General features: G+C 42.2%; 1 protein-coding gene across 6 annotated transcripts in view; it reads right to left on the bottom strand.

Annotated features, from left to right (window-relative positions):
* Window positions 1–25833, bottom strand: part of git1 (G protein-coupled receptor kinase interacting ArfGAP 1) — a 247947-nt gene that overhangs the window by 138040 nt on the left and 84074 nt on the right. For all 6 annotated transcript variants that reach the window (XM_038814323.1, XM_038814327.1, XM_038814328.1 and 3 more), the window contains exon 2: window positions 14340–14473. In XM_038814323.1, the coding sequence (XP_038670251.1) occupies window positions 14340–14473 (134 nt within the window). The remainder of the gene's footprint in view (window positions 1–14339; window positions 14474–25833) is intronic.

Here is a 25833-nt window from a genome sequence, read left to right as displayed (position 1 = left end):
TGCCTAAATGATTATGCCATTGGCCATTGCTTTATGGTTATCCACCAGCTGGAGGGGGATAGATCATGTTGGGAGCACAGTGCGTCCTTATCTGTGGACAATTTGTTACTATATGTTACAGACCTACTCTCCAATATGGGGGAGGTAATGGAGTTGCTCAAGAAGTTTGGCTCCTTTTCAGGGTACAAGAAGAATCTGGGCAAGAGTGAATATTTCCGGTGAACCCAGAGGGAGGAGAGCTGTTCAGGGGAGGCTGCCTTTTTGTCCGGCCAAGGCTAGCTCAATACCTGGGAATCCGGATGGGCCATTTTTGTGCCACGGTCCATAAACTTAATTTTTCTAGTCTGGAGGGGGTGAAAGCCGATTTGGGAAGATGGGATGCCTTCCCTCTGACCTTAGCAGGAAGGCTACAGACACTAAAGATGAATTTTCTCCTGAGGTTTTTGTTTTTATTCCAGCGTCTCCCAGTCTTTCTTCCCAAGTCTTTCTTTTGCAGGGTTAATAAACTGATATCTACTTGTGTGTGGGATGCTAAGACTCCTTGCGTTCATATGATGGTTTTGCAAAGGGATACCCAATCTGTTGTTTTACTGTGGGGTGGCAATGATTGACAAGATGTGGGGGTAGTTCAAGGATCCAAACTCTGTATGGGGGTGGACGAAGGAGGTGTCATACATAGGGTCGAGTTTGAGGGCCCTGGGTATTGCGCCATTCCTGTTTTCTCCTGCTAGATTCTCTTTGAGCGCAGTAGTGATAACCACTTTGAGAATTTGGAATCAGTTTAGGCAACATTTTAAACTGGGCTCTATGTCACTGCTGGCTCTGAGTTACAGAATCCAAAGATTTGTGCTGTCTGGCTTAGAGTCATCATTCAGGGCATGGGAGAGGGAGGGGTTGGAGAGGTTTAGGGATATTTCTGGAAGGTAGGTTCGCCAGCCTAGAAAAGATGTTAGAGAAATTGGAGTTCCCAAGAGGGAATGTATTACGGTAAGGCATTTCAGCAGCATGGTAGCATAGTGGTTAGCACAATTGCTTCACAGCTCCAGGGTCCCAGGTTCGGTTCCCAAATTGGGTCACAGTGTACGTGGAGTCTGCACTTTCTCCCTTTGTGTGGGTTTCCTCCGGGTGCTCTGGTTTCCTCCCACAGTCCAAAGTTGTGCAGGTTAGGTGGATTGGCCATGATAAATTGCCCCTTAAGTGTCCAAAATTGCCCTTAGTGTTGGATGGGGTTACTGGGTTGTGGGGATGGGGGTATGGGTTTGGGTGGGGTGCTCTTTCCAGGGGCCGGTGCAGACTTGATGGGCCGAGTGGCCTCCTTCTGCACTGTAAATTCTGTACACAAGGAGTTTTCTTAGTTTTTCCTGGCTCCATCGTCTCCACTTATGGACAGGGACCTATCTTTGGCCAAGTTAGGGGAGAGTAAGATTTTGGATGTCAATAGGTAGATGTTGGCGATGGAGCAGGCATCATTGGAGGAAGTGGGAGGGTGAGCTGGGTTTGGTATTTATGGGGGCTGTGTGGAATGAGGCTCTTCACAGGGTCAAAGTCACATCCTTAGGTGCGAGGTTAAGCCTGATCCAGTTCAAAGTGGTGCAAAAGGCACACTTGACGGGGGCACATATGAGTGGAATCGTCTCAGGGGAGGAGACACAAGGTGTGAGCTGTGTTCTAGGGGCAGGTGAATCACACACATATGTTTTGGACTTGTCCCAAGCTAGTCAGTTTGTGGGTCTCCTTTTTCTGATACAATGTCAGGAGTTTTGGGCGTTCAGTTGGAGTCGTGCTCGTTAGTGGCCATTAGAGTTTTGGATTCGAACCGGATGCTAGAAACAGAAAAAAAGAGGGCAGATGTCCTAGCTTTTGCCTCGCTAACAGCCCGGAGGATAGTTCTATTTGAGCGCAGGTCTCCAGTGCCCAAGGCCTCGGCTTGGTGGAGCTCCTGATGAAATTTTCGAACCTCAAAGATCAAGTATGCCATGGAGGGGGTCGGTGGAAGGGTTTGACTAGAGTTTGCAGCCTTCATTTACTTTTCCACGGAGCTAGTTACCATCAGCTGTTTGTAGGGCAGGGGACAGGGGCTTGTGTTTTTATTTTGATAAAGGTTTTGCTTTCTTCATGGGGGTGAGGGGGAATTGGGTGGATGTTGTTCATGTTATAATGAAAATCTGGTCTTAATAAAAATAGTTTTAAAAAAGACGATGCTTTATTTATAAGTACAGAATAGTACAAATAAAATACATCTTACAAGAGTTAGGTTTTCTATTTTATTTTGTTGTCCCTCATCAAATTTCTACACTCCCTTCATGAAGGCATAATCTCCCTGCTGGGTTACACTTTGCTACCTCATTCAGAACATTATTCACACAAGATTCAACAGCAGGTATTGGCTGGCTGCTTTGCCAAGGGTTTCAATGCCAACAAAGCTAAAGTGGCAATGTTGTTTGGGAATCCTGAGTCTATGCTGTACTGTCTCATATGTTCTAAAAGGATTTGACAACGTAGACACAGAGATTGTTTCCCATGGTTAGGAATGGCAGGGCACAGACTTATGTTATGGGGCTAGTCATTTACAACTGAGATGAAGGGAACTTTGTTCATTCCTTAAGGTCTGTGAATCCTACCAATTCTCTACCTCAAAGAGGCTTGCAGATGCTCCATCTTTGAGTATATTTACGGCAGAGATAGATAGATTGAATTTTTGGTATCAGGGAATCATGAATATGAGGGGCAGACGGAAAAATGTATTGGAGGCAGATCAGCCATGATCCTACCAAATGGTGGAGCAGGCAGAGACTTATGGTCTACTTCTGCTCCTATTTCTTATGTCTTTAAAATAGCCTGACACTTCCTGTTAAAATTCAAATGTGACTAACAGTTTCTTGAGTAAGTAAGAAGAGGCAACTGGTGACTTTCTCCCTGTGTCTGCGTGGGTTTCACCCCCACAACCCAAAGATGTGCATAGTAGGTGGATTGGCCACAATAAATTGCCCCTTAAATTGGAAAAAAAATAATTGGGTACTCAAAATTTTTTTTTTTAAAGAAATCAAACCTAAAGCAAAAAAAGTCATCGGAATATTTTATTTTCTTCAATTAATTTCCATTATTAATTATTCCATAAATCCTTTCCAGCATCTGCTCAAAAAAGGATCTTCTCCACAAAATGAAAACAGAATGTCTAAGCTGTAAAGACAACAGTGTGAATATCAAGACCATGAAATGTGTTGTTTAGGTTACAAAGAACAAGTGGGTGGATGAATGTTTCCTTGACTTTCCTTTTTAACCAATTCTTAGATTTAAATTTGACAATATTTCAGTAAATCCCTCATATGCCGTGACAAATTATTTGCTTCTCTTCCATTCACATCCTTACATTATGATCACAGTTTTTAGACGACCGTATGAGGTTGTTAATGCCATATCTTCCTCGCTTTAATAGATTTTTCAGGCTTGCTGATATGCCAACGTCATTTCTCAAAACATAGGCAACTGACTGGTTTCAGGTGTATTATCTGCAAATCTGGAAGCCTTGAAGCCATCCATGGCTCTAAGTTCAACTCCATCAACCTCCAGTGTCAATCAAGCAGAGGTGCACAAGTATTGCATTTTGGCAGCATTGTGGATAACACAATTGCTTCACAGCTCCAGGGTCCCAGGTTCGATTCCGGCTTGGGTCACTGTCTGTGCGGAGTCTGCACATCCTCCCCGTGTGTGTGTGGGGGTTTCCTCCGGGTGCTCCGGTTTCCTCCCACAGTCCAAAGATGTGCAGGTTAGGTGGATTGGCCATGATAAATTGCCCTTAGTGTTGGGTGGGGTTACAGGGTTATGGGGATGGGGTGGGGGTATGGGCTTGGGTAGGGTGCTCTTTCCAAGAGCCGGTGCGGACTCGATGGGCCGAATGGCCTCCTTGTGCACTACAATGTGACCTGGTCATTGTCCATCTCTTCAATCATTGAATAGATTTTAACATCCTCATTTTAACTTTAAAATCCACAACCCCTCTCTAACCCGTTTAGAAATTTCTGCAGCTACATGTCCCAACCCATAATCTAGTCGGGAGACTAGAGTACAATTGTTCTTTTCCTCATCTCAAAAAAGCCATGGAAGGTAAACCCTTCACAGCCATTGTGCTTCTGCCTTCTCAATTTATCTTCCAAAATCTTTCCACCTTGCTGCTTCTCCATCTTCCTTCAAGCCTCCTAAAAGCCATCATCTCATTCATCTTATTTTTTGTCTCCTCTCCAGCTCAGTTTAACCTTAATAATTAATCTGATTTTTAAAAAGCTTGAATGCTTAATTAGTGCAGGCATACTTTTTAGATCGAATCTTGGCTTACTTCTTAAATGCACTGACACAATATTCGAAAATAATTTCAACAAGTGGATTGAAAGGCTGGCTGACCTGCCTCTATTTTTTTTGGTGCAGGCAAGTGCATGCAGGCTCCAGGGAGTTAATCTTTGGCTACCACGTATCAATAGCTTGCATAGCATACCAAATTCTACCACGCATCAGAAGCATGTTCACGAAGATGAAGAACAAACTGCCGCCAAACAGTAATTGGAAAGATCTTAAAATAATACTTAAAATAAAACTTTGCATTATACAAATATTTTGAAGAAAAAATGCAGATTGATTTAATACCAGCTATGCACCATCAGTCGATTAATGGCGGTAACAAAGGTGTACCCAAAAGACTGCCTTTCGTATTTCAAAACGCCCTTATACATAAAGCGATTACAATCCATTAAAAATAATACGTTTGACAAATTACTAACTTTTTTCCTACTAATCCTAAAAATTTTGGTCAACCAATTCTAATTGAATGCAATTGATTTCTCCTTTCTGCCCCTTTTGGCAGTTCATTTCGTTAGCCAGAAGCAAAACTAAAGTTATTTTTAAAACGGATATAACTCCTTTCCAGTTGCGAACATGAATGTTTCCAAGCAACAAAAGTACAATACCATTTTAAATCCATCTTGAAATTGCAAACTGCTTACCTTCACAAGGATAATCCAGGGAACTACAGGCCGGTGAGCCTTACGTCAGTGGTAGGGAAATTACTGGAGAGAATTCTTCGAGACATGATCTACTCCCATTTGGAAGCAAATGGACGTGTTAGCGAGAGCCAGCATGGTTTTGTGAAGGGGAAGTCGTGTCTCACTAACTTGATAGAGTTTTTCGAAGAGGTCACAAAGATGATTGATGCAGGTAGGGCAGTGATGCTGTCTATATGGACTTCAGTAAGGCCTTTGACAAGGTCCCTCATAGCAGACTGGCACAAAAGGTGAAGTCACACGGGATCAGGGATGAGCTGGCAAGATGGATACAGAACTGGCTAGGTCATAGAAAGCAGAGAGTACATAGAACATTACAGCGCAGTACAGGTCCTTTGGCTCTCGATGTTGCGCCGACCTGTGAAACCACTCTGAAGCCCATCTACACTATTCCCTTATCATCCATATGTTTATCCAATGGCCATTTAAATGCCCTTAATGTTGGCGAGTCCAATACTGTTGCAGGCAGGGCATTCCACGGCCTTACTACTCGGAGTAAAGAACCTACCTCTGACATCTGTCCTATATCTATCTCCCCTCAATTTAAAGCTATGTCCCCTCGTGCTAGCCATCACAATCCGAGGAAAAAGGCTCTCACTGTCCACCCTATCTAATCCTCTGATCATCTTGTATGCCTCAATTAAGTCACCTCTTAACCTTCTTCTCTCTAACGAAAACAGCCTCAAGTCCCTCAACCTTTCCTCATAAGATCTTCCCTCCATACCAGGCAACATCCTGGTAAATCTCCTCTGCACCCTTTCCAATGCTTCCACATCCTTCCTATAATGCGGCGACCAGAACTGCACGCAATACTCCAAATGCGGCCGCACCAGAGTTTTGTACAGCTGCAACATGACCTCATGGCTCCGAAACTCAATCCCTCTCCCAATAAAAGCGAACACACCATACGCCTTCTTAACAACCCTATTTTTTTTTTATTTTTTTTTATAAATTTAGAGTACCCAATTATTTTTTCCAATTAAGGGGCAATTTAGCGTAGCCAATCCACCTATCCTGCACATCTTTGGGTTGTGGGGGTGAAACCCACGCAGACACGGGGAGAATGTGCAAACTCCTCACGGACAGTGACCCAGGGCCGGGATTCGAACCCGGGTCCTCAGCGCCGTAGGCAGCAATGCTAACCACTGTGCCACCATGCCACCCTTAACAACCCTATTAACCTGGGTGGGAACTTTCAGGGATCTATGTACATGGACACCGAGATCTCTCTGCTCATCCACACTACCAAGAATCTTACCATTAGCCCAGTACTCTGTATTCCTGTTACTCCTTCCAAAATGAATCACCTCACTTTTCTGCATTAAACTCCATTTGCCACCTATCAGCCCAGCTCTGCAGCTTATCTATGTCCCCTCTGTAACCTGCAACATCGTTCTGCGCTGTCCACAACTCCACCGACTTTAGTGTCATCTGCAAATTTACTCACCCATCCTTCTACACCCTGCTCCAGGTCATTTATAAAAATGACAAACAGCAGTGGCCCCAAAACAGATCCTTGTGGTACACCACTAGTAACTGAACTCCAGGCTGAACATTTCCCATCAACCACCACCCTCTGTCTTCTTACAGCTAGCCAAATTCTGATCCAAACTGCTCAATCACCCTGAATCCCATGCCTCCGTATTTTTTGCAATAGCCTACCATGGGGAACCTTATCAAACGCTTTACTGAAATCCATACGCACCACATCAACTACTTTACCCTCGTCCACCTGTTTGGTCACCTTCTCAAAGAACTCAATAAGGTTTGTGAGGCACGACCTACCCTTCACAAAACCTTGTTGACTATCCCTAATCAAATTATTCCTTTCTAGATGATTATAAATCCTATCTCTTATAAACCTTTCCAAGACTTTGCCCACAACAGAAGTAAGGCTCACTGGACTATAGTTACCAAGGTTGTCTCTACTCCCCTTCTTGAACAAGGGGACAACATTTGCTATCCTCCAGTCTTCTGGCACTATTCCTGTAGACAATGACGACAAAGATCAAAGCCAAAGGCTCAGCAATCTCCTCCCTAGCTTCCCAGAGAATCCGAGGATAAATCCCATCCAGCCCAGGGGACTTATCTATTTTCACACTTTCCAGAATTGCTGATATATCTCCTCCTTATAAACCTCAAGCCCTTCTTGTCTAGTAGCCTGTATCTCAGTATTCTCCTCGACAACATTGTCTTTTTCCTGTGTGAATAATGATGAAAAATATTCATTTAGCACCTCTCCTATCTCCTCGGACTCTACGCACAACTTCCCACTACTGTCCTTGACTGGCCCTACTCTTACTCTAGTCATTCTTTTATTCCTGACATACCTATAGAAAGCTTTAGGGTTATCCTTGATCCTACCTGTCAAAGACTTCTCATTTCCCCTCCTGGCTCTTCTTAGCTCTCTCTTTAGGTCCTTCCTAGCCAACTTGTAACTCTCGAGCGCCCTAACTGAACCTTCACGTCTCATCTTTACATAAGCCTCCTTCTTCCTCTTGACAAGTGATTCAACTACTTTAGTAAACCACGGTTCCCTTGCATGACCACATCCTCCCTGCCTGACAAGTACATACTTATCAAGGACACGCAGTAGCTGTTCCTTGAATGAGCTCCACATTTCAATTGTGCCCATCCCCTGCAGTTTCCTTCCCCATCCTATGCATCCTAAGTCTTGCCTCATCGCATCATAATTGCCTTTCCCCCACCTATAACTCTTGCCCTGTGGTATATACCTATCCCTTTCCATCGCTAAATGGAGGAGCATTGGAAGGGTGCTTTCCTGATTGGAGGGCTGTGAATAGTGGTGTTCCACAGGGATCAGTGCTGGGACCTTTGCTGTTCGTAGTATATATAAACGATTTGGAGGAAAATGTAACTGGTCTGATTAGTAAGTTTGCAGACGACACAAAGGTTGGTGGAATTGCGGATAGCGATGAGGACTGTCAGAGGATACAGCAGGATTTAGACTGCTTGGAGACTTGGGCGGAGAGATGGCAGATGGAGTTTAATCCGGATAAATGTGAGTTAATGCATTTTGGAAGGTCTAATGCAGGTAGGAAATATACAGTGAATGGTAGAACCCTCAAGCGTATTGACAGTCAGAGAGATCTAGGTGCACAGGTCCACAGGTCACTGAAAGGGGCAACACAGGTGGAGAAGGTAGTCAAGAAGGCATATGGCATGCTTGCTTTCATTGGCCGGCGCATTGAGTATAAGAATTGGCAAGTCATTTTGCAGCTGTATAAAACCTTAGTTAGGCCACACATGGAGTATAGCGTTCAATTCTGGTCGCCAAACTACCAGAAGGATGTCGAGGCTTTAGAGAGGGTGCAGAAGAGACTTACCAGGATGTTGCCTGGCATGGAGGGTATTAGCTATGAGGAGCGGTTAACGTTTGTTCTCACTGGAACGACAGAGTTTGAGGGGCGACCTGATAGAGGTCTACAAAATTATGAGAGGAATAGACAGTGGACAGTCAGAGGCTTTTTACCAGGGTAGAAGGGTCAATTACTAGGGGGCATAGGTTTGAGGTGCGCGAGGCAAAGTTTAGAGGAGATGCACGAGGCAAGTTTTTTTTTTTACACAGAGAGTAGTGGGTGCCTGGAACTCGCTGCCGGTGGTGCTGGTGGAAGCAGGGGCGATAGTGACATTTAAGGGGCATCTTGACAAATACATGAATAGGATTGGAATAGAGGGACACGGACCCAGGAAGTGTAGAAGTTTTTAGTTTAGACGGGCAGCATGGTCGGCACAGGCTTGGAGGGCCGAAACTCTTGGACTTCACATTGTGGGAGGTGGCTTGGTTCATAAAAAACTGATATTGCTGCATTGCTGCCTATAGCACCACGGTAGCAACGTTGAGCATGAGGCCCATCATCTCTGAGCATGTTGCCCTGGCTTTCATTCACCACTGTATTAATAAACACTACTAGGCCTATTGAAGAGCCATTAGGAAGAGTGTTTTGTATTCTCCACCTCTGGTTCACATGTTCAAAACAGTGGACAAGTTAAGCCCCAGATGTGGTTCAGGAGAGTAGAGCACATTTTTTATATTCTGAAAGTATTTCCATTTCTGATGGTGCAGTATCCTTGTTGCCATCAACAAATTGATAATCGATAATCAACAAATCGACACCTTTAATGAACCAAAACAAAAGAATTAATCTGCACAATCAAGAAACCTCTCAGTTAACGATTTACGTGAGTTAACTTGTCTTTCTTATATTGGACTCCAGAATAATGAAGGGCTATTTGTTATTTTGTTAATATAATACGGATTATAATCTTCATTAGTGTCAAAAGTAGGCTTTTTAGTGTCAAAAGTAGGCTTACATTAACACTGCAATGAAGTTACTGTGAAATTACACATCATTCAAAGCAGATCATTTTAATTTTGCATGACTATGCCACATACAAGCCAATTTCTAGTTCAAGAGCAGTGCTCCCACAAGTCTTCTGGCATTTATTCCTCCTCTCTCTCCGGTTCTAGGAATGAGAGGGAGTTACAAAAATATTTCTGGAAGAACGCTCCTGTTATGTAGCAGAGGATCCTGTGGAACCTTATCCTAGAATAAGCCAACTCCTTTAGAAGAAAAATAAGTTGAATAACTTCAACTGTTTATTGTGCATGCAACTGCCCACGACATTGCATTTTTATTCATTCTTTGCATTATTAGATAGCAAATTTAAAACAGAGTTGAGGAGAAGCTACTTTTCCCAGAGTTGTGAATCTGTGGGATTCGCAACTCGAGTGCAGTGGATGGTGGGAAAACGAGTAAATTTGATGAATTAGACAGATTTTTAATTGGTAATGGATTGAAGGATTATGGAGAACGGGCAAGACAGTGCAAGTTAAGGCCAGGATGAGATCAGCCATGATTGAATGGAGGAGCACACTCCATGGGCCAAATGGACTAATTCTGCTCCTAAATCTTAGGAACTTATTAGAAGCCAATCTTTCCATAACCCCTTATTCTCTCCCAGACTACTGTAATCTAGATACCTCCTTCCCCGTCTTAAAACCTCCTAGAATCTTTCAATATATTTCTATAAATTCCACTCAAAGATTAAGGACAGCCTTTTTGCATGTTGAATCTCTCTTGTATAGTCAATACTTCGACTTAGGGTAGCCATGATCATTGTCACAGAGTATGAATAAAGAAGAAAAAAGCTTTGATAATTCAAGCAGCTACCCAGAAGGCATGAACAAAGCAAATCAGTCAAAAAGCAGCATCTAACCCCAGGAAAATATCTTTCAAATTCTTATTTGAAAACAAGAGAATGAAAAATGACTCTAAAAATGTCTGACACATGGGTTCTTCATCAACATTCAATGCGCTTGTCATTTTCCTCCCACTGATGTTGCAGGATGCTAACTTTAAAACATGACATGAAGTAAATCATATTGAAAAAAACTCCAGGTTATTTTTCCAAAAACTAGTTACTTAACTACACCTAATAAAAAAAACCTCAAAATATTTAATTTACTTAGTGAATACTTAGGATTGAAGTTTATATATCTCCAGTTTGCAAACCAAGTTCCCTCTACAGTTAACAACAGTATCCATTATTGCTTTTTAAAATAACGTGCATCATAATATGCATGTCATTCAACTGCCAGGCAATGACCATCACTAACAATACATCGTCCCTGGACATTCAGTAATTATCAATAGGGAATGCCCCACCAATAACATTGATTAGAAATTTGAATGAACCAGATAAATAAACTCTGCAGCTACAAAAGCAGGTCAGAATCAGTGAAGCCTGTGGTGAGTCACTCACACCCAACTTCCCAAACCCGTCCATTAGCTACAAGGCTCAAGTCAGGAGTGTGATGGAATGCTTTCCACTTGAACATAGAACATACAGTGCAAAAGGAGGCCATTCAGCCCATTGAGTCTGCACCGACTCACTTAAGCCCTCACTTCGACCCTATCCCCTGAACCAAATAACCCCTCCTAACCTTTTTTGGACACCAAGGGCAATTTATCATGGCCAATCCACCTAATCTGCACATCTTTGGACTGCAGGAGGAAACCGGAGCATCTGGAGGAAACCCACGCAGACACGGGGAGAACGTATAGACTCCGCACAGACAGTGACCCAGCAGGGAATCAAACCTGGGACCTTGTGCTGTGAAGCCACAGTGCTAACCACTATGCTACCGTGCACTGCATGAACTTTGTTCCAACAACACTCCAGAAGCTTAACACGATCCAGGATAAAGTAGCCCTGATTGGCAACCCATCCACCATCTGCAAGTTTCTCTTAAGTCTCACATCAACGCGATATGGAAATATATCGCCGTTCCTTCACTGGGAGTCAAAGACATAGAAATTCCCTCCCTGAGCCTGCATCAATTCCACAAGAATCAGAGCAGTTCAAGATGGCAGCTCACCATAATCTTCTCTAGGGCAATTAGAAATGGACAATAAACGCTGGTCTTGCCAGATATGCTCACATCCCACGAAAAAATAAAAATACATACCGAATAGACAAAGGAAGGAAATTACAACTGAAAGTAATATTGGTGGCAACTGTTGGTTTACCAAATGTTGCAACCCAGAGTGGAAGAGGGGAACTTGGGACTTGCAAATTAATATCTCTAATTAATCACTGGACTAATGGGGAAGAAGGGGAGAGACGTGAAAACGATAAACCAAATTTATAACTGACCACTGGGCTCTCAAGAATTAACACATGAAGAAACCTAATTAGTAATTAGGACAATAATTAAATATAGAATACCATTCACATCAACATAAAGACTGCTTTGTGGTCTTGCGACTGCAGGAATTGACAAAGCAAAATAAAATAATCCTTCTCCAAGATCCTGATTACGGTAGATATATGAAGAGGTCAAGTACTGCAGAACTCAGGAGGCTAACCAAATTGATTAGAATACTACAGGAACGAACAATAATTTAGTCAAAAGGTCAATGCATTAATCATCAATGAAAATACAGAAATGTATCAACAGCCTTTTACCTAATGAGTGCTGACACCTTTTTCTGCTTTCATGGAACAACTAGATACTTGAGGTCCAACCATCATTACACTTGGTTAATGATCAGTAACCTCTGAAGCAGCAAACATGTAAATAGCATATTTCCATTTAGACCTTGTAACTCAAAATATCATAGTAAAAATCTAACTTTAAACGTTATGCTATTTCCAAGATTATCAAGCCTTTTGAAGGATTTATTTTACTGGCAATACTGCACATTTAACCAGCTTATCCTTTCAGTACCCTGCACAATACATTGACAGATAAAGCACCTATTTCATACAGAAAAATAAAAAGACTTCTCCAAAAACCATAGGAAAGAAAAAAAAAATTGTTTTTAAAATCTGCCAAAAACATCACAACCATCACGGTAGCCTTGTGGATAGCACAATTGCTTCACAGCTCCGGCTTGGGTCACTGTCTGTGCGGAGTCTGCACATCCTCCCAGTGTGTGCGTGGGTTTCCTCCGGGTGCTCCGGTTTCCTCCCACAGTCCAAAGATGTGCGGGTTAGGTGGATTGGCCATGATAAATTGCCCTTAGTATCCAAAATTACCCTTAGTGTTGGGTGGGGTTACTGGGTAATGGGGATAGGGTGGAGGTGTTGACCTTGGATAGGGGGTAGGGTGCTCTTTCCAAGAGCCGGTGCAGACCCGATGGGCCGAATGGCCTCCTTCTGCACTGTAAATTCTATGTAATCATCCGAGATATTAGCACTCCTCTAAGTCTGGCATCTTGAGCATTCCCAAATTTAATTGCTCCGCTATTGCTGGCTGTGCCTTCAGCTGCCTAGGTACTAAGCTTTGAAACCCCTTCTCAGCCTCTCTATCTTGCTTTCCTTCTTTAAGACTCTCCTCAAAACCTACCTCTTTGATCCAAATTTCAGTCATCTGCCCCGATAATACTCAGGTGGCTCAGTGTCTTATTTTGTTTTGTAACGTTTTACGAAGTGTATTGGGACATTTTAATACATAAAAGGCATGATAATGTTGTTAAAGTTCAGTAAGTTCTGCTGTCCGGAGAACGGAATTGGAAAGTTTAGCAGAGTAGAAAATGTGTTAATTATCTATTCATTTCCTACAATATTTTTATACTCTCCCTGTTTGTAAAGGAAATGAGTGAGTGTGTCCCTGAAGCATCTCTTGTAATGCAGCAGAGATATTTCGCATTATCTGCAGAATTAGTCTAATTTGATGGAGCGTTTTTTATATATGAAAATATATCAATTTCCACATTACAACATTACAAGATCTGCTTCACTCCTCGTGCACACTGAAGCCAGAACAAAGTAATAATTATAAAGCTTGCAGGTTGCATGAAAGGAAGGAGCAATACGTAGCCGGAAAATCACAACAACCGCCAGATTCACCTCACGGGACATTCTTCACACACGCATCTAGGAAAAGGATGCCCACAGGTCATTCAATGCTGGTCAGCATGGCAGGGAGATTTAGCCCAAATGAGTTCTCACAGTAAGAAAAATGAAGCTGAATACTCCAGAATAGATCATTTTCCAACTTTTATTTACATGTCTTTTGTTTTCTGGGCTAAACAGTCATATGTGGACAACCTAGCATTTACAAGTTCATGCTTAAACAGTAAGTAGACATTTCATCCTTCCCCTAGTATTTACACTTCTGAACACTTAATATAGAATATATGAACTTCATCTTCTTAAAAAAAGAGTTTGAATACATAAAAATTGCAACTGTTTGCAGTTCAAACTGTTCTTTCTATACTACTAGAAAAGCCATAAAAATATCCTCTTTAACAAAAGGTATGTGACCATTAACTAAACAATAACAAAAAGAAAGTGCAAAAAGAGACAGAAGGTTTTTGAGCTCTTTTACACTTAAAATCTCAAAGAATGCCCAATTCCTTCTCATTAAATTATTTCTATGTATCATGCTTCATTGACCATGCAAGAAATGGAGCATAGCCGCCCACTTTACATTTCTACCATTCTGTTCACCTGGTTCCCAGCAAATTTACCAATTCCAATGGGGAGACTACCTGACAACAGCTTAGTGGATGTTGTTCTAACTTCCTATCACTCATACACAAGCATATCAATGTGACAGGTACCATAAGATCTTGTTCTCTTTATACATCTACAAATATTTAAAGGACACCTCTTAGCTTTCAAATCTTATACTCATGTGATCCTTTGATCCGAAAGTTGATTAGCTCAAGAAAATACACCCTTTAAAACTATCTTTAATCTACAAATCCAGAAGTGAGAATAGCGGAGACACTCCTGCATTCACACTTTACTTACATGCAAGAGAGTTGGAGACCATGAACTGTGCCGAAGATGTTTCACCATCGAAATGTGTCGACCAAGGCTGCGATGAACACTGCAGCACTCATCACAAACTAGCACTCCACGGTTAATTGATGCCCAACCAGGATCTGTGCAAATTACAATATGCAATTAGTGGATACATACTAGTTCAATTGAGTTGAAATTTTTAAACAAAGTAAAAATAAGTTTAATCTTTGCTGATCCTGTGCAAAGTACAATATGCAACTAGTGGATACATATTGCTTCAATTGAGCTGCAGTTTTTAAACAAAGTAAGAATTTAAGTTTAATCTTTGCTGAGCTAGTGAAACTGAAATAGGTTTACAGGAAGAGTAATTTACAGGATTACATGCATGATAATCATTAGAACCAGTAAACAGAGCTAAGCAACCCCACAATCAATGGAGCAAATTGAAGCTCTACAAGTCCTGCCACATTCTGTCAAGAATGTTGGTGGACAACTGAACAATTAATTGAGAAAGCTCTACGAGTAGCACCATCGTCAAATCTCTCACCATCAACACCCTGGACAACAGCAATGACTGGATGAGCTGTATAAATATTGTGGCTACAAAAATGAGTAAAAGCTGGGTATCCTGCAGCAAGTGACACAACTGATTTACCAAAGCCTTTCCACTGTTGACAAGGCACAAATCAGGTGTGAGGTAGATTACCAACCTGCCTGGATTAGTGTAGCTCTAACAACATGACGAAGCTTGACACCATTCAGACAAAGCAGTCAGCTTGATTGCACCCTATCTATCACCTTAACATTCTTTGCACCATTGGTGCACCATGACAGCATTTTGTACCATTTACAAAATACATTCCAAAAACTTGCCAAGTTTTCTTCTACAGCACCTCGCTAATCATAGAATCATAGAGTTTACAGTGCAGAAGGAGGCCCTGCAACCTGTACTACTTGGAAAAACAAAGGCAGAGACTTTCACTTGCAAGTACCCTCCAAGTCACACACCTTCCTGAATTGGCAATATATTGATGTGTCTGTGTCAGTGCTGGATCAAAATCCTGGAGCTCCCTTCCGAACAGGACTGCATATGAACATAAGAAACAGGAGTAGACCATAATGCCCTTTGAGCTTACTCGGTCTTCAAAATGATCATGGCTGATCTTCCACCTCGATTCCACTTTCCCAGACCTTTTGATCCCCTGAGACAAAAAAAACTGTGATCTCAGCGAAGGTTGGAGCACCTATAACCTCTGCTTAGAGGATTCCAAAGATTCGCAACTGAGGCAAATTGAATTCAATCTGGATAAGTGTGAGGTATGGACGTGGCAGGACAAAAGTGGCAAGGGAATACATGATGAATGGCAGGATCAGAGGAACCTTGGTGTCCCTTAAGGTAGAAAGGCAGGTGAATAAAGTGGTAACGAAAGCATATTGTATACTTGCCTCTATTAGCTGAGGCAGAGAGTTTAAGATCAGGCATGTTATGCTGGAACTGTGTAAAATGTTGGTCAGGCCACAGGAGTGTTGTGCGTATTTCTAGAATCCACATTATAGGAAGGATGTGATAGCACTGGAAAGGGTGGAGAGGAGATTTATCAGGATGTTGACTGGGCTGCAGAGTTTTAGCTATGAAGCGCAATTGCACAGGCTAGGGTTGTTTTCCCTTGGAGCAGAGGAGATTGAAGGGGACATGATTGAGACGTATAAAATTATGAGGGGCATAGATAAAGTAGACAGGAAGAAACCTTTTCCCTTGATGGAGGGATTAATAACCAGGGAGCACAGAGTTACGGTAAGGGACAGGCGGTTTCGAGGGGATGAGGGGAAAAATCTTTTCACCCAGAGGGTGGCAGGAATCTGGATCGCACTGCCTGAAAGGGTGGGGAAGGCAGAGACCCTCATAACACTTTAGAAGTATTTAGATGTGCACTTGCGATGCAAGGTATACAAAGCTATGGGCCAAGTGCTGGAAAATATTAGAATACTTAGACGGTTGATTTTGACCAGCACAGACAGCATGGGCTGAAGGGCCTTTTCTGCACTCTTGACCTCTATGCCTCTATCCAAGTAGGCAGCATGGTAGCACAGTGGTTAGCACAGTTGTTTCACAGCACCATGGACCCAGGTTCGATTCCCGGCTTGGGCTGTGTGGAGTCTGCACGTTCTCCATGTGTCTGCGTGAATTTCTTCTGGGTGCTCCAGTTTCCTCCTACAAGTCCCGAAAGTCATGCTTGTTAGGTGAATTGGGCATTCTGAATTGTCCCTCCGTGTTCCCGAACAGGCACCATAGTATGGCGACTAGGAACATTTCACAGTAACTTCATTGCAGTGTTAATGTAAGCCTACTTGTGACACTAATAAAGATTATCCTTAAGCATTATCACCAACTCAAAAAGCCCTTATCTTGCCCATAAACCTTTCATTTGACACCTTTGACTAATGCCTTTTGGAAATCCAAGTAGCATTTATTAGTTCCCCTTTATTTACCTGACTATTTATATCAGCAAAAAAACCCCAATAAATTTGTCAAACATTATTCTGCTTTGTAAATTCATGTTGATGCTGTCTGATTATACTTTGGGTTCCTAAGTACATTGTTAAAGATTTTCTTAATAACAAATCCCAGCACTTAGCAAATGATGCCAGGCTAGTTGTGGCATGTAGATCCCAGTTTTCTCTGATCCATAGAAAACTTATCATAGAGGTGATCATCATATGCCGGTCCACAAAGAGCTACCAAACCTAATTCCACATTCCTGCACTGGATCTGGAGGCCTGTGACCCCCTTTCCTGAATAGCAGTGTAATGTTAAGTATTATTCTAACCTCAGAATCTTAGGAATTTTGGAAAATCATAACTACATCGGCTGCCTCTTTTAGAATCCTAGGGTGTGGGCCATCAGATCCTTGGGATGTCAGTTTTTAGTCCTTCAGGTTAACTTAAATACTTTTTCGCTGTTGATATGAATTTCTTAAAAGAGCCTTACTCTTATTATCCCCTCTATTGGCCCCCTCTATTTCTAGAAAATAAGAAAAATGGTCTACATAGATCCTTAGTCTTGACAGCAGTAACGGCCATATAAGTTAGTACTGTCGTACCTATTCAGCTTCTGGAAAGATCACCTCATGCAAAAAGGAATGACTCATCAAACAAATTCAAAAGGGAATTTGATCAATTTCAAATCCGACAGATTTAACACATACGGTTTAAGGTTGGATAATACAGCCTGATGAAAGGTCATGCTGCCCAAGTCAAGTGACCATCACCACTGGTCTCCCATTATGACAGATAAAACTGCAGAATTAACTCCCAGGATCAACAAGAGCCCTTGTGATACATATAAATGGTGACTTTCTGCTCTTTGATTGAATTTCAACTACAAAACGACCCACTTCAATTTAATGGCTGGACAAACTGTTAATTACCAGCGCAGGGATCGAAGCAGAGACCAGAAGGTAGAGCTACATGTACAAACTGCATTCCTAAAATTTATCACAGCTGCAAGAAACAGAATATCTTTAGAACAGATGGTGCTGGTAAAAATTGATACAATTATTTGCTTTAGGTCACAAATGTAAATCAAAAGGAAAAAGATGATTGCAATGCAACTGTGGAACACAGTTTTACAGCATTTCCTGAATTTCAATAAGGTCTTTAAAGAGGCTCGCAATATTGCAATTTATTTTGTAAGAAAATAGCATAATGCATTGAAGTTTTCAAATCAGCCAAGTTCTGTCATATTGATTGGAGGTTGTGCAAGGGTGGTGGTGGAATGGGGAAGAGGAGAGGAAAATAAATAAGTGGGTACGTCATCAGTCCACCTTCACACATCCTAGCAGCCAGGTCAAGAGCTTAGTTTCAGCCAAGTTAACAGTTGATTTTGCTCCTTGTTGTTTGAGTCTCATCTCACCCTACACTATGGGTTTAGCCTTTGGCATTCAGTTTAAATCTAAAATAACATCAACGTGTATATCGTATTCGTGGCTTCAGCTTTTCGGAGTACAAACCGCAGAGGTCTGTTACTGCATTCCTGAAGTAAACTGCAATTTCAATTATTTGCCACATGGGGGCTGCAAACATTTACAAAAATTCGGTCCATGGTCACAATGCTAAACTTTATCAAACATTCTTGCACACACTTGGATGACCATCCTCGGATTTCTAACTAAGCAAATCTGTAATCGCCAAACAAAGAACAGCCCTATTTGTAGTAGTTTGTACTGAATCAATTTAAATCACAGCTAATTAATCCTCACACCTGGGACAACTAGATCGAACCTGAAATTTTCCAGCAGAAGTTGCTCGAGAGTCCAGCAACTACAAAGACAGTCTTCCTTCCAGCAAGCTTGTGTGATTAATTAGAACATTTGGGGTTAGCCCATGTTAAATGTAGAATTAGAGAGAAACTGGTCCATTTCCCATAACAAAAAATTATTTTCAACAACTATTCTGCATGGAAATACAATCAAAGTTTGGATATCAGACTTGGGCTGTCTCATTCATCTTTTAATCCAAATTTGCGTTGACTTATTATGTGGTGGACGAAGAACACCTGCACTATTCAGAGACACGGAGTTCCCAGCATCTCCTTCCAACCCAACTATCATCCCACCAATAAATACTGCCAGAAACAAATTAATTGCTCATTGACATTGCTGTTTCTGGGACCTTGCAGCATAGTGGGTCGAATGGTCACCTCCTACACTGTAATGATTATGTGATAAATGGCTACTCTATGGACCTGTGCTTCAGGGTAATTCACAGTACATGATATGCTTCAAGGTGGTTGAAAGATAGAAGGTGCTACATGAATGCAACTATAAAGAAAGAAAAACGCGCTACTTTTTTACTCCCTCACCGTTAATACAAGAAATGCAAACGCAGCTCTTTTCCTTTTCAAACTACAATCAGATATCTACCAAGGCTACATGGTTATATAGATGCTAACACCGTAGCTCAGCATTTCAAGTGCCAAAACCCACCACTTTGATAATAGGCAAAAAAAAAAGCAGTTGGATGTCAATACTATCTTGACACCAATTAGAGAATATCTTTTCATCATGTATTCAAATGGTTAAAACAACTTCCGCCACAATATTCCAGATAGCTACAAGCAAATCACCTAGAAATGACCATGTCCAAATCAGAGCCTGTAGTTTTCTGTCCGTACTAGGCCTGGGCCAATAGAACAAATGTTAATATCAGAAATTTAATTTTACTCAAAAATATTGGTAAAAACAAAATACTGCACATTCAAGAAATTAAAAAATAACAAAAAGCACTGGAAATACTCAGCAGGTCTGGCAGTATCGGTGGAGACAGAAGCAGAGTTAAGGTTTCAGGTCAAACTCATGATTGATAAAAGCACTCTCCCAGAGCAGTATTCAGCTATAATTTAGATTCAGTTGTAAATTGAAATTGTTTCGCTCAGTTATCAAAATAAATAAACAACTTGTATTTATAAAGCACTCTTTACAATCACAGGACATCAAATAGCATTTTACAGCCAATGAAGTACTTTTAAAGAATAAATTTAGAGTACCCAATTCATTTTTCCAATTAAGGGGCAATTTAGCGTGGCCAATCCACCTAGCCTGCAGATTTTTGGGTTGTGGGGGCAAACCCACGCAAACACGGGGAGAATGTGCGAACTCCACACGGGCAGTGACCCAGAACCGGGATCGAACCTGGGACCTCGGCGCCATGAAGCAGCAGGGCTAACCCACTGCACCACCGTGCTGGCCACCAATGATGTACTTTTGAAGTGCAGTCGTTGACTTTTAAATGACCTCTGAAATGGAGTAGCAAGCCATTTAGTTGTATCAAACTGCTACAAAGTCTACAAGAAGGAATGAAACCAGATGGGCCACTGAGCATCGATCTAAGGACCAGTAATCACAGCAAACTAGCCCTGTCAAACTTGCACCGTCAACCTTATTAACATTTGGGGGCTTATGCCAAAATTGGCAGATCTGTTCCACAAACTAGTCAAGCAACAGCCTGATATAGTTCCATGAGAATGACTACCTTAACAGACAATGTACCAGATACAGCCCCAGTAGATAAAGCAGTACTCCTCCATGTTGAGCACCACTTGGAGAAAACACAGAGGGTGGCTAGAGCACAGAATATACTCTGTAGGGAATTTCCCTGCCCACCACAAAGACTGGCTTGGTAGCACCGCTAGTGATCGAGCTGGTCAAGTCCTGAAGAATATAGCTGCTAAACTGTGAATGTGGCAGATGGCGAGGGAACCAACAAGAGGGAGGAACTACTTGACCCTATCCTCACCAATCTGTCGCAGATGCATATGTCCATTTGTGGGTGGGACCACCGCATACTCCTGGTGGAGACAAAGTTCAATCTTCAAATTGAGAATACCCGTCATCATTTTATGTGGCATTACCATCATGTTAAATGAGATAAGATTTCAAACAGATTTAACAACTCAAGACTAGACGTCCATGGAGATGCAGTAGACCATTGGCAGCAGCAGACTTGTGCTCCAGAACTAGCTGTGCCCTTAAACTAGAGTCAATGTAAATAATGGGGTATGTCAATGTTGGAGTGTGACAAATGCAGGATTTTAGATACATTGGATTATAAACAGTTGGCAATTTAAGGGTTAAAAGCCTGGGGTGTTTGACTGCAGTAGTCACGTTTTTTAAAATAATCTTGTTTTGCAAGATCAGTAAACTTTTAGGAGGCAGAGATTAAATTGACCAGAATCATGTGCTTTCAGCCTGGGCTAATGCATTGTTGTTTGACTAGGGGGCGTCCCTGAGGACATCGTGTATTTTCAACCTGGATATCTAATGTGTTTTCAGCTTGGGGAGATGATGTCATTGCTGGGTGGAGCCAAGGTATTCAGATATTTTGAGAAAGCTTATTGGTTCTGATCTGACGAATCCCTGGACCTTTTGTTCACAGTAGAATAGTATTTTTAAAAGTGTAATAGTATTTAAAGCAGAGCAGACTTGGCTGAGGGCAAGGGGAGAGCTGAAAGAAACAAGTTGAAACAGCTTTTTGAAGACATCCAGCCAGTCTGCAGGAATTCTAACAGGAACCAAATCGGTTCTGGAAAGGAAATATTAATCTATGCCATTGGGATATGGGATTTTGTATGTTTTTCCTTTCTTGTTGTTTAATTGGGAATAGAGATAGTAATTAAGGGTATTGCATTTACTGTAACGAGTAGTATTGTTTAAGAGGTAATTGCAAACTATTTTTTGGTGTGATGTTAGAGTTTAATAGTGTGCGTTAATAATAATTTTTTGTTTTAAAATACCAAATCCCTATTTCTTCGTGCAAAAGTATTCTTTCCGCATAGTCTTACAAGATAAACTAAAATATTGGTGTTTCGGTCCAGTATTCTAGTCACTGTTGGGGTCTGGCCCGGGATTGTATTATATGGAGTCATATCTAGCACAAAATATGATCGCTATGGCTATTGGAGGTTAATCCCCTCATTCCCAGGACAATCCTGTAGGAGTCCCTCAGGATAGTGTCCTAGGCCCAGCCATCTTCAGCTGCTTTATCCAACATAAGATCAGAAGGGGGGATATTCACTGATGATTGTTCGGTACCATTTATGACTCCTCAAATATTAATGCTGTCCGTGCCCCTTTAAGTCAAGACCTGAAAAACATTCAGGCTAGTACTCATAAATTGCAAGTAACAAATCACACCACATGAGTGCCAGTAATGACCATCTCCAACACAAGAGTACCCAACCATTACCCCTTGACATTACACAACAACATAAGAACTAGAAGCAGGAGTAGGCCATCGGGCCCCTCGAGCCTGCTCCGCTATTCAATGAGATCCTGGCTGATCTTTTATGGGCTCAGCTACATTTTCCTACCCGAACACCATAACCCTTTGTTCTAAAAAAAAACTATCTATCTTTATCTTGAAAACATTTAATGAAGGAGCCTCAACTGCTTCACTGGGCAAGGAATTCCATAGATTCACAACCCTTTGGGTGAAGAAGTTCCTCCTAAGATCAGTCCTAAATCTACTTCCCTTTATTTTGAGGCTATGCCCCGTAGTTCTGCTTTCACGCGCCAGTGGAAACAACCTCCCCACATCGATCCTATCTATTCCCTTCTTAATTTTGTCTGTTTCTATAAGATCCCTCCCTCCCCGCATCCTTCTAAATTCCAACGAGTACAGTCCCAATCTACTCAACCTCTCCTCGTAATCCAACCTCAACTCTGGGATTAACCTAGTGAATCTCCTCTGCACACCCTCCAGCGCCAGTATGTCCTTTCACAGACAAGGAGACCAAAACCAAACACAATATTCCAGGTGTGGCCTCACTAACACCTTATGCAGTTGCAGCATAACCTCCCTAATCTTAAACTCCATCCCTCTAACAATGAAGGACAAAACTCCATTTGCCTTTTTACTCATCTCTTGTACCAGTAAGCCAACTTTTTGCGACTCATGCACTTGGACACCCAGGTCCCTCTGCACAGCAGCATGTTTTAATATTTTATCATTTAAATAATAATCCCTTTTGCTGTTATTCCTACCAAAATGGATAACCTCACATTTGTCAACGTTGTATTCCATCTGCCAGACCCCAACCCATTCACTTAAACAATCCAAATCCCTCTGCAGACTTCCAGTTCCCTCTGCACTTTTTGCTTTGCCACTATCAACATCCTAGGGGTTACCATAGACCAGAAACAGAACTGGATCAACCATATAAATAGTGACTACAATATCAGTGAATGAGAATTATACAGCAAAAAGGTCATCTCCTGGCTCCGTAGGCCTGTCTGAGGCACAAGTCAGGAATGTAATGGAATACTCTCTCCTCGATAGGATGAGTGCAGCTCCAACAATACTCTTTAAAAAAAAAAAAAAAAAAATTTTTTTTTAAGAATACCCAATTCATTTTTTTCCAATTAAGGGGCAATTTAGCGTGGCCAATCCACCTAGCATGCACATCTTTGGGTTGTGAGGGCGAAACCCAAGTAAACACGGGGAGAATGTGCAAGCTCCACACAGAGTGACCCAGAGCCGGGATCGAACCTGGGACCTCAGCGCCATGAGGCAACACGGATAACCCACTGCGCCACCGTGCTGCGCCGACTCCAACAACACTCAAGACGCTCAACACTATCCAGGAAAAAGCAACCTGTTTGATTGGAACCCCACCCACCACTACAACAGTCACACCCTTCAACACCACCAGCCGTGTGAGCCATTTACAAGATGCACTGCTGCAACTCACCAAGGTTCCTTAGGTAACATCGTCCAAACCTGCAACCTCTACCACTGAGAAGGACAAGGGCAGAAGATGCATAGTAACACCACAACCTACAAACTACCCTCCAAGCTACTCACCATCCTGACTTGGAGCTATAATCACCATTCCTTCATCGTTGCTGGATCAAAATCCTGGAACTCCCACCCAAACAGCACGATACGACATGGACTGCAGCAGTTCGAGACAGCTCACCATCACATTCTCAAGGCCCATTAAAAATGGACAACAAAAATGCTGGTGTAGCCAACGATGCCTACATCCCAAAGACTAACCCCCTCCCCCACCACCACCACATCTCCTGCCACTAAAAAACATCCCACTTATACCCCATTTGCTGGAGGAACAAAATTTAAAATAATTCCTTTGTTTGAAACTGCTGATAGGGAGAACAATAGTGTAGATTAATTAGGTTCCAATGGGGAGAAAAAATTGAAAGGAAAGAATTGCTTCATCATTTAAAAGTTATTTACAAAGATTTAGCTTAGTTCTTAAAGTGGAAGATTTATTATACTGTATTATAATAACATTATATTAAAGCTGTAAAATGTGGATGGTGGACATGTGTGTAAGTATTGACAAAGTACTGGAGAAAGTGGGAAATGTGTTGTGACTGCGAATTAAACAAGAACTTCAGCTGCTTGTACAACCCCCAGTAGGGGGAAGAAAGAACATAGAACATAGAACGATACAGCGCAGTACAGGCCCTTCGGCCCTCGATGTTGCACCGACATGGAAAAAAAAACTAAAGGCCATCTAACCTACACTATGCCCTTATCATCCATATGCTTATCCAACAAATGTTTAAATGCCCTCAATGTTGGCGAGTTCACTACTGTTGCAGGTAGGACATTCCACGGCCTCACCACTCTTTGCGTAAAAAACCCACCTCTGACCTCTGTCCTATATCTATTACCCCTCAATTTAAGGCTATGTCCCCTCGTGCTAGCCACCTCCATCCGCGGGAGAAGGCTCTCGCTGTCCACCCTATCTAACCCTCTGATCATTTTGTATGCCTCTATTAAGTCACCTCTTAACCTTCTTCTCTCTAACGAAAACAACCTCAAGTCCATCAGCCTTTCCTCATAAGATTTTCCCTCCATACCAGGCAACATCCTGGTAAATCTCCTCTGCACCCGTTCCAAAGCTTCCACGTCCTTCCTATAATGAGGCGACCAGAACTGTACGCAATACTCCAAATGCGGCCGTACTAGAGTTTTGTACAACTGCAACATGACCTCATGGCTCCGGAACTCAATCCCTCTACCAATAAAGGCCAACACACCATAGGCCTTCTTCACAACCCTATCAACCTGGGTGGCAACTTTCAGGGATCTATGTACATGGACACCGAGATCCCTCTGCTCATCCACACTACCAAGAATTTTACCATTAGCCAAATATTCCGCATTCCTGTTATTCTTTCCAAAGTGAATCACCTCACACTTCTCCACATTAAACTCCATTTGCCACCTCTCAGCCCAGCTCTGCAGCTTATCTATGTCCCTCTGTAACCTGCAACATCCTTCCGCACTGTCTAGAACTCCACCGACTTTAGTGTCGTCTGCAAATTTACTCACCCATCCTTCTGCGCCCTCCTCTAGGTCATTTATAAAAATGACAAACAGCAACGGCCCCAGAACAGATCTTTGTGGTACGCCACTCGTAACTGAACTCCATTCTGAACATTTCCCATCAACTACCACTCTCTGTCTTCTTTCAACTAGCCAATTTCTGATCCACATCTCTAAATCACCCTCAATCCCCAGCCTCCGTATTTTCTGCAATAGCCGACCGTGGGGAACCTTATCAAACGCTTTACTGAAATCCATATACACCACATCAACTGCTCTACCCTCGTCTACCTGTTCAGTCACCTTCTCAAAGAACTCGATAAGGTTTGTGAGGCATGACCTACCCTTCACAAAACCATGCTGACTATCCCTAATCATATTATTCCTATCTAGATGATTATAAATCGTATCTTTTATAATCCTCTCCAAGACCTTACCCACCACAGACGTTAGGCTCACCGGCCTATAGTTACCGGGGTTATCTCTACTCCCCTTCTTGAACAAAGGGACCACATTTGCTATCCTCCAGTCCTCTGGCACTATTCCTGTAGCCAATGATGACCTAAAAATCAAAGCCAAAGGCTCAGCAATCTCTTCCCTGGCTTCCCAGAGAATCCTAGGATAAATCCCATCCGGCCCCGGGGAC

The sequence above is a fragment of the Scyliorhinus canicula genome, chromosome 12 (assembly GCF_902713615.1).
Source record: "Scyliorhinus canicula chromosome 12, sScyCan1.1, whole genome shotgun sequence".
Taxonomy (NCBI): Eukaryota; Metazoa; Chordata; class Chondrichthyes; order Carcharhiniformes; family Scyliorhinidae; genus Scyliorhinus; species Scyliorhinus canicula.
Note: the sequence above shows the minus strand (reverse complement) of the source record. Positions and strands in the feature narration are given on the sequence as shown.